The sequence below is a fragment of the Papaver somniferum genome, chromosome 7, assembly GCF_003573695.1.
Source record: "Papaver somniferum cultivar HN1 chromosome 7, ASM357369v1, whole genome shotgun sequence".
NCBI classification, from domain to species: domain Eukaryota; kingdom Viridiplantae; phylum Streptophyta; class Magnoliopsida; order Ranunculales; family Papaveraceae; genus Papaver; species Papaver somniferum.
The window spans coordinates 269,326,968-269,337,179 of record NC_039364.1 but is presented as its reverse complement, the minus strand read 5'-3'; the positions used below and the strand labels follow the sequence as shown (position 1 = coordinate 269,337,179).

Here is a 10,212-nt window from a genome sequence, read left to right as displayed (position 1 = left end):
CAGAGAGTTATCTATTTATAATGATGAAACATGCTAGATTTCTTAAGGTCCAAGAAATTATTTCTTGTGATAACAGCAAGCCCGTGAACTAGTTTTCATGCTTAAGAATTACTTTGATCCCAAGCAAACTAAATTTCTCAACATAGACTTCTTCCAAAGAATGGAAACCTTGTTAGCATGTGAGAAGTTTTGCTTGTAATAGAAAGAATAATGTGCACCCGTATATTTTTCAACCAAAGAACCTTGCATAAAAGTGAGCTCACAAATAACCAAGTATGGTTCGTGGACCATCAAGTAAGGTTGGAGTTCGATGACACCAAAAAACAAATCACTTCGGGAACTAATAAAATTGGTTCGCAAACTCAATAAGTTTGAAGTGTCCAGGAACATACCCAAAAGTACATGGTTCGCCAACACAATAGCAAATTTCAAAAAGAGTAACATCAAAAAAATAATAGTTAGCGAACTAAAAAACCAGTTTGTGAATAAACAAATTGACGTTTTTTTTTTAACAATAAAAATTATTCTCAACCTCAAAAGTGATAAGACATATGAACATAATGCTTGAATTGATGTCTCCTTCTTTGTGATTAATCATATACTAAAGCCACATGACATTGTCTCAAAAGATATATAGAATGGTAGAAATAATAGGTAAATAGGATAGTCAGTCTTCACATAACTTTTTTGATGAAGTTCTCGTACATGTCTTCGTTGTTCTACAGTTTTCAATATTCGAGGGTATTCAGTGATTTCTGATACTCAACTATCATGCTCTAATCCTAAGCCGACACTGATTTTAGTATACTATAAATCAAGATATAGTTTTGGCCATCTAACACAGACAACAATCTTGACATACCAATACTTGTGGGTTCAGTTTTTCCAGTTTGATTATTTTTGTTTTAATATACTTTTTCAATTAATTGTAATGTCAAATTTATAGTGGGATTTTTCTGCAAAAAATTCCTCAACCACCACGATCTTAGCAATGGCACAACCTCTAGGAATAACCACGATTTTAGTAGCAGAAACACTGGCCATGCTTATGGTAGCCAGAACAAAAACAAACAGTCAATGGAAAAAAGTTCGCTAGAATCTAACTCACAAAACTTCATTTCACCTCATAATCTGGATCGAGACACCATCGTACTTGCTAAATATGATCAACAAAATCAGAGGCCTCCTGTGATCCATTCTGCACCATGCAGTCCACCACATTTATAAAGAGGCCAGCCAGATGGTTGATGCACTAGCAAATCAGACGGCAAACATATATAAGCCATTCTTTTTAAGATTATATGTAATTGATAACTCCATTGGTCGTAACGTACCCACACTAATCTCTTTTTAGTTTAAATCAATCTAATACCTTCAACAACAAGAACAAAAGGATTTGATCAAAATTTGATCTTTTTTCTGGTGGCAATATTGATATTTTTCAAATTTTATATGAATTTACTGGGAAACAAGACATTTAAATTCGTTTGAAGAAAATTATTTAATACATTAAATTCTAATGTTGTTATATAAATTGTACAAAAGTAGATGGCAATAACTAAATACGACATTCACTTGGGTTAAATACAACCAAGATTTTACTTTTAAAGATTTTTATATTTGTTTTGTTTTTTGTTTTTTTTACTCAAAAATTCAAAATTTGGACCATATCTCGATTTGTGCACGTCCTCCTTGCACAAGGTCCATGCTAATCTTCAATGCATGGTTCCAATCTTTTCGATTTTTTTTTTAATTAACGAAATACAACCCAAAAAAGTGAAATCAAAATCCTGAACATAATCCAAAAATAACTGATCATTTTTTTATAGATACCATAACCATAAGATTTTAATTAGGATTTATTTTTCTTCTTTACTAAATCACAAATTATTATTCAAATCCTAATCATAATAATTATTTTGTGTGTGATCCAGGAAGATCTAGGCCGAACCTTGGCAAGGTGAAGATAAGTTCGGAGAACTTACAATCTTCTGGTACTGAAGTTTTTGGACAAGGTTAACGAACCACAATGATACTAATTTGAATAAAATCAATGGGTGTCCAAGTAAAGCACCGGTGCAGGGTATAGGCAACGGATTTTTAGGAATTGATGTAATGCATGGATTTATGGTTGTACCATCTTGTCAGCAAGGTTGGGAGATTGCAAAGTCATGGACTCATGAAAACAAATGATAATATATGCAGTAGATAACTTGAGGAAACAAAGTGAGGTAGCAGTGGAAGATATGTTGGACTATATTCTCTATTTTGAGAGGATTTGGTGTCGATTCTTTAAACAAATTTCTTTAAGAAAGAGAACCTAGGATTGTGCAGGTGACTATCTATCGTGATCTGATCAAAAATATTTGAAGGTATATTAAAAATATTTTAATTCAACCAGTCGATCAGTAAAAATTCATACTAGGGTGGAAGGAACAACAACATGATCTTGGCTTGTATATTAAAAAACTGTAAAAAATAATTACGGTTGCATTTAGCTAATTACATACATAAGGAAGTTGTATTTAGTTATGGTTGCATTTAACCCAACTAAAGATTGTATTTAGTCACTGCCATAGCCAGATGTAATTGGAAAGCAGTAGGAGGTACTTACATAACAAACATCCTAACGCTTCAAAAAAACAAAAAAAAGTCGTAAGAAAAAATAAAATTTAGGCCCTAACAATGTGAGGCTCTAGGCAATAGCCTAGCTGGCCTGGTCTATAGGGCGGCCCTGCACAAGGTGTCTATATCAAACATGTTTCATAGAAAAGTCATTAGTTTCCATAATAATTCAATTTTTAAAGAGTTCTAAACAATGTTCTTGATCAAGATTCCTGCTCCAAAACTTTTTGTAGTATTCTTGATAAGTGAAATTCCTGTATATGGCGGAAGATCCACTTTGGGTTGCAGGAATAATTGTTGCACAGTTAGCTGGACATAAAAATGATGCCACTGATACTCGCTCCTTGCCGGAGTTCACAACGGCTCGATGCCAAACACTTTTATATCTTCCATTGCTAAGTGCCTGCAATTATCCATCATTTTCTTATTTGTTAGAAAAACCATGCAGTTGGTTTGCCTTTTTTATCTTTAAAGATAGCATTCATTGTTTACCTGTAGTTGGTCACCAATATTGATAACGAAAGCGCCAGGGTGCGGATTTACTGCCATCCACTTATCATCTTTGAAGACTTGTAAGCCTGAGACTTCTCCATCTTGAAGAAGGATGGTGAGCGCATTTGGGTCAGTATGAGCTGGAAGACCATAAGTAAGGTCAGGTTGAGGACAAGGTGGATAGTAGTTTATGGCCATATGTTGCTCTTGATCTCCCAACATCTTCTCTATGTAATCTCCTTGTAACTCTAAGCTTTCTGATATTGCTTCCAGTAGTCTAAAACCAAGTGCTCTAACTTCTTTGCAGTATGTACTCACAACATCCCTATATAATTAACCAGATCAAATGATTTATAAATTAAATTCGTATTTAGCACTTGAAAAACTTCAATTAATTAGATACATATATAATACCTTTGTTATTTTGTAAGGTCACAAAAGTGGCCCTAAAGTTTTCTAGCATAAAATTTGGTTTTAGCACAAAAAAAAACTTAGACGAAAGGGCATGGCTATTACCGCTGTACTATACACGATGGAACCCGTAATCCACTCAAGTCATACTCCTTAACTGTTATTCCTTACCATCTAGAAATACAGATCTAACGTGAAACACGCTTTAGGAATTGAAGGCCAAAAGCAAGAAAATGACATACATTATCCTTATCACCGACTTATTCCTTGGTCAGATTCTACACGACAATAAAGTCTTCCAAAGAATCGACTAACTGTGGCCACTGGCTATTAATTTGAAAAGTTGTACTTGACTACTGACAGGCTTGTCAACACAATCTCCGTTACTCTGTGGACGTGTCTACCATGTGTCCACACATATCAAAAGGCTTAATGAGAAGAGAGAATACAGGTTCTTTGTACTTACTTGAATTGTGGAGGGGATGAAGGCCAGTCTTGGACAAATTTATCAAGAGGGTGACAATGAAGCCTAAGATAATCTCTCCAATTATGAACCGTTTCTTTCTTCACGTTGAAGCTAGTCGACAATCTCATTGTTTTTGTTGGATCATCTGAATAATATTTCAACTTTTCATCCATAGGTAATTTGAAGAACTCCCGTGCAATCTCTATCATGTTCTTTGTTGATTCTCCTGATATCCCATGATTTATTACCTTATAAAAACACAGACACACACGTTATGTTTACTCTTTCTAGTGACAGTTTATGTATATCCTGTATTCATGCTTTACTATCGATGAAATATCTGAGGCATGCATTGTTTATTCCATCAAATATAGAACATGCACAAAACCATACATTGGTAGGCACAAGTGCACTCATATTAGAGATTTGATCAGTGTTTATGACAGGCTATGATCGGAGGACAACATGATCATATAAGGAAGAAGTAAAGAGAAGATACGTCCCTGCCTGCGCCATGTTTCTTAAGAATTTTCTAGAGAAAAATTAATACTTGCTGATACAAAAGGAAATAATAGTTGAGATGATACCTGAAAGAACCCAAAAACTCGGCAGGCTTCGCCAATACGGTGAATAAGTTGGGTGCGGTTGGTGCAACATAAGTCGATGATGGGAATGTCATCGCAAGTAATCACTTTAGAGAGGTTGGGTCTCTCCGATTCAGATCTGATATAATTTCCAGGTAAACTTGAATATTGGACTCCTGAAGAAATAAGTTTTGTGTCCATGGAGTTAAATGAGAAACACAATACGAATTCTACAACTGTGGAGAGAGAGATGGAGAATTGTAAGGTAGAAAAAAGAAACTAATTAAATATTAACACCGGGTGGCAAAGAATGTAAATAAGCAAAGAACAGGTTGACTGAAGTCTTCTTTTTTTTTTCGTCAAAATCCTTAGCGACAAGGTGTTCCCGTGTCTAAAACTCTTAATATATGTGAAAAAAAACTCACCTCTTCTCCAAGATTGCTAATAGGGGGATTGGTTTTGCTCGGGGGTGTATCAAATGTTAATAAGACAAAACATCATTTACCTTAGAGTTGGTACACCTCAAAGCAAATTGGTACCCCGTTAGCAGCCTTGCTCTTCTCGCCACTGATGCGGTGTTTGTGTACCTGTGTCAGCTGATTTGGACGAAATTATACTTTCTCTTAACGTGCGATGTTTTAGTATTCAGTGGTTCTGTAACAGACCGCCCTTTGAACCACTCGAAAACCTCGCACCCACATGAATAGCAGGCCATGTCCTGCTGGGACAATCAAGAGTCCATTCGGGCAAAAATAAAAGAAAAAAATGAAATATCATTATTCCTGAAAAGGAGGTAGACTGTTTTATTGCCTTTCCCCTTCCACCGTCCTCCTGTTCTTGTTTTCTTCGTTCTCTTTTTCTTCTCGATGTTGATCATCAATAATATAAAATCATTATATAAGAGAATCTCACCTCCCTTGCCATTTATAGTACCAATACAATTAACACAAAATGCAACATCAAAATGAAATAATTGATGAATCATTTCAGCGGTTTAGATCTATTTGTTAAGCCTGGCCAAATTGGGACATACCCAGATTAATTGGGATATACCAAATTTAAACCCGTCCAACCTAGTGTGCTAAGGGGTGTCTAAAAGATATTAAAAGACCAAATTGCCCCCAAAAAATCATGCAGACTAAAATGCATCCAAAAAAAATTTAAAATCTTTTTCCAAAACTCTAACTATGAAATCAAATCAAAAAAAAAAAAAAAATCAAATCAAATTTGGATTATATGGGTTTTGAGTACACATACTCGGTTTGAGATTGGGTACAAAATCAAACCCAATCTCAAATCATGTACTTATAATCCAATTTTTTATCAACAGTCGGCATGGTTTCTTTTTGTCGACCTTGCCGACTAGTCCTAGGTTGAATATCGTGCCGACTTTTCATCTCTGAAATTAGCATTTACAGGGTTGGCACGGTATTCATCCTTATACCATGCCGACTATAGTTTAGTCGGCAGGTTATGAAATTAATACCTTGCCGACTAATCATGCATTTGTAACACCTTTCTTTGTATGTCAAAAATGCTAGTCCGCAGGATATTTTTTGTCGACCTTGCCGACTTTTCATATTTTCAGAATTGAAAGCGTTGATTCCTTTTGTAATTTTGAGTATGAGATCACTCAGCAGCTTTGCAATCCCCTTTGTAAAAGTGTTTGGGTAGTGTGCTTTCATTTCCGTTGCAAAAGATTTTCTCAAAACAATTTTTTTTCATCAAAAATCTTCCCACATAAGTTCAGCCAAAAACAAAATTTCATAACTCAAATTCATTATTTGAGAAGTTTTAATATACTCAATTAATCAATCTAAACTTAATTAACTAACCTAATAGATTTTTTTTTTATTAATTAAATAAGGATATATTAGCCATTTAGAAAATAAATGATTAAGGGGTGGCTTCTTTTACTTCAGAATGACCTCGCTTTTGTCTCATTAAGTATATCCCAATCAATTTGAATATACCCCAATCAAGCCAGGTTTTTAAGTTTTTTTTTCTTTTTTCTTTTTTCTTTTTTTTTTCTCTTTTTTAAAATGAAGGAGAGCTTCGAGGATTCCCTTTTACAAATAGTAAATAATTTGAGATCTCCAACGTACAACAAGATCATGGTTTTCATTAAAAGATTTTGAAGTTTGTATCCCTCTCTGCCTAGGAAGAAAGAAACAAAAAAAAAAGCGCAGGTGAGACTAGTAAAATAATAGACTACTAAAATTTAGAACTAATTCCCTCGTATAATTAAATATTAAAGCCATAGCCATATGTTGTGTTGTACAAAAGATATAGCACAGGTGAAGTGACGATATCATCATCCCTCGTGCTCTCCTCTTTTCCTCTCTCTACTTTACAGAAACAGAAAAATTCTGAAGCTCAAAAGGAAGAGCAGAGAAACATAAAGATAAAATCAAATAAGAGCTTTGTCTACCCTTTTTCTTTCTTTCCCTCCCTCCCTTGAATCAGTGTGAATATTAATAAACTCTGCTGTTAGACAGCTTTGTCTCGGGACCCTGGGGTATAGCTTCTATAGTCCATAACTTTTCGAATCATAATTTAAATTATCAAAGGCATTGTACAGAAAAACCAAAAAGTTGGACAGAATTGTTAAGGACCGTGGTGGAAGATCATTCAGGCTTTGCTTGGGTCAGAATAACAGAATATTAAAACAAATATATATGCCCAAGTAAAGAGTGTCTATTATGGCCTACTACAATCAACTAGCATAGTTAATATGCAACACTGGCATGCGCTAAATAGGATTTGGGCAGGGCCAGGATGCAAGTTGCATCAAGAAATGCAAGCTAGGCAAGTCTGCAGTATGCACACTTGCATCACAGAAAGATGATACGCAACAGCGATGGCACTTGGCTGGTGGTCGCATCAACAACATCAGAAGCATGCACCATTTGGTCTTGACGGTTAAAAGTTGGTACACTTTGTTGCCGTTAGCTTTATGCTTTTCTAGAGACAAGGACCCTTTAGTCTAGGAAAAGCCATAGGCAGGTTGGTTGGATATACCACTGCCTAACATAAAGTAAATCTGTAAATGCTAGGTAGTTATTTTGTAAATAGCTTTTGTAAGGCTACATAAAGCCAGACCTTCGAATGATCTCGGTATCCAATACAAGGAGAGTTTGTGTAACCCCAACGGTGCAGCAATGAAAAGACTAAGGCCAAAGTTTAAAGCTAAGTTCTGATTTGGTGCATTGTCCCTTTGGTTTGGCTTAATGTTCATGCATCAACTGTGAAATCTGTTTGTTTGAATAACGAAGCGTGAATGATGGTCAGCAGAACCTCTATTTAGTATGGAATGAATAATTTAACCATGGGTTGTATATCTAGCCACTGACAAAGTAAACTGTCTCTTGACACTAAAGAAAGTGTACCTAATTTCAATTGAGATTATAATATAACAAAAGAGATGTGTAATGTTTTCACAAGGAAGGTAACTACTGGGTTGAACTACAATATTAAACAAGTTGAGATAATGAATATTACAGGTAGCTCGAAAGTCGATCCTGCCATTTCAAATTTAACCGCAGCTACTTGACTTAGAGGCCCGGACTAATTTGATGACATTAGAAGAGCAACCAGATATCCAAATATGTTCATAAAGATAAGCACAACGACAAATAGACGAGAATACCTTGGAAAGCAACCTCGTCCAGGCTTTTTCTGACAAACCCTTCATGGAGCCAACTTTTGAAACTGGAACTCCACCGTGTGAGCACTGAATTGATGTGTTGCCAAGGACACTACAGTGGATAGCAAGGTAACCCTCGATTCTCAGTTCCTGTACAATTTAAGTTCCATGAACTTAAACTAGTAGAGCAAAATTCCTTAAATGTCTATCAAGTTAACTACTCTAGCTGAACAAAGAAATGCCTAAACTGCGAAGTAGTTACTCAAAAGATTCAAAGAATATAATAAAAAAGGAAAGCAAAATCTAGGATGGAGTAACAACTAAAATGCTAGAACTTATTGGTAATGCTATTCAGAAGGAAATCTCCATCCAATAAGTTATTCAAATCAAAAATCCCATTAACAGTATCTAAAACTACGACTTTCACAAATCTTTTCTCCTATATTTTTAGAAGACTAATTCCTTGGTAGAAAAGGCAGAAATATATTCCTCCTCTGTTATTTGCGTTCATAAGTATATAAAACTACGAGTACTTGCATCTAGATATTTTCTGTTTTACTATGAATTTAGTGTGCCAGGCTACCAATACAGACCACTCGCAGTTGCAAATCATGATAATTGAAGTGTAACTCTCAAGAGTGGTGAGAGAATATCAAAAAAATAGAGAACATCACAAGTAGACACTTACGGAGGGAAAATATTATCAGCCAATTGGCGAAGCCAGTCTGTAGTTAGCCAGAAGTAAGGTTCTTCAACTGAAGGAACAGGAGCTTCTGAGAGAATTGAACTCACTTCTTGTCTTGATTCTGTAATTCCCACTATCTCTCTCTCTTTTTGTGCTTGTAATTTTGGCAAGTAGTGACATACGAGTATACGACTCGTTTAATACCTTTATCTCTTCAAAGAGATGAAGTGGGAAAGACTTATCGTCGTGTTGAGGCACTGGCTCAATACTTATTTCTGTATCCCTGAAGGCTTTCTCTTTGCTTCCTGCGGTGCTTTGACGATGATGCATCAGCATGTATGCATCAGCTGATCAACATCTTTGCATGACAACCAGTATCAGAAGCTGAAGATGGTAATTGACCACCACTGACATGATTCCGGTGATAAACAACCTCATACAATCTGTGCTCCATTTGCAGTTGCCGAGGAAAACTGTATAGGGCTGTTATTTTCTTCTTTGCGGTGGTCTACAGATACAAATTCAATGATATCAATCCAGAAGATATCAACCAATATGCACACAGCTCAAAATAGTCAAATACAAGAAAGCGAAAAGGATAGCAGTTTGGTTATATCTGTGCCATAAGCATGCTATATGGAACGGATGATTGCATAGCAGTTGGGCATGAGATGCCTATGAATTTTATTACTTTTAAAAAGTTAGTATCAGTGAAATGGTGGATGGAATCTGTATAAAGATATCTTCCTGTAATAGTAACTGCGCTGCTTATAAAAATTCCGCCACAAGACTCAATATGATTCCACTACGATGCCACAGACTTGCAAGCTGATTCTAAGTAGACGCTCTTGTTTCTTGGCCTCCAGAAAAAACTGATTATCCTTAACCTTTTTGATTTAGCTTACAAGAAATTTACAGTAGATTTCTTCCTTGTTTACTCAAATATCAAAAAGCGTCAAAATAACTTTGGCCGTGAAACGTAACAAGTCAAAATGGTATAAATGTTTACTAGTACATGTCGGCAGACAGAGAGGTAACTTGCTTACACTGCACAAATTTTTTTCAGACAAATAACTGTACTCACTAGACACCGCCAAACCAAGCATGTTGAAAACTTTAGGTAAGTTTGGACACTCATCCAAACTAGCAAGTGCTGACTGCTGTAACTTCACTCTCCCTAAATAGCATCACCCCATATACAGACAGTCACAAGTTTCTCCCCTCTAGTGTTTGTAATTTTACTGATATTCACTATTCACCAATGCTCTAGATACTTCAGATTTCCTAACAAAAAGAATGAAAT

General features: G+C 35.6%; 1 protein-coding gene and 1 pseudogene across 1 annotated transcript; both read right to left on the bottom strand.

Annotated features, from left to right (window-relative positions):
* Positions 1-1,654: 1,654 nt before the first annotated feature.
* LOC113300688 lies at positions 1,655-1,764 on the bottom strand (annotated as a pseudogene).
* Positions 1,765-2,427: 663 nt separating this feature from the next.
* On the bottom strand, positions 2,428-4,903 carry LOC113300407 (flavanone 3-dioxygenase 2-like). Its single transcript, XM_026549629.1, has 4 exons — positions 4,582-4,903; positions 3,995-4,242; positions 3,118-3,442; positions 2,428-3,028 (listed from the first exon to the last, which is right to left on the bottom strand). The coding sequence occupies exons 1-4, from the start codon at positions 4,777-4,779 to the stop codon at positions 2,795-2,797; spliced, it is 1,005 nt and encodes a 334-aa protein (XP_026405414.1). The 5' UTR covers positions 4,780-4,903; the 3' UTR covers positions 2,428-2,794.
* Positions 4,904-10,212: the final 5,309 nt, after the last annotated feature.

What these genes read in the sequence shown, in the direction of transcription:
- LOC113300407 (XM_026549629.1), bottom strand. Translation starts at nt 4,779, where the DNA reads ATGGACACAAAACTTATTTCTTCAGGAGTCCAATATTCAAGTTTACCT. An exon ending in GAGTTTTTGGGTTCTTTCAG is followed by an intron (nt 4,243 to 4,581) that starts GTATCATCTCAA and finishes TGTTTTTATAAG; the next exon opens with GTAATAAATCATGGGATATC. An exon ending in ATATTGGTGACCAACTACAG is followed by an intron (nt 3,029 to 3,117) that starts GTAAACAATGAA and finishes GGATAATTGCAG; the next exon opens with GCACTTAGCAATGGAAGATA.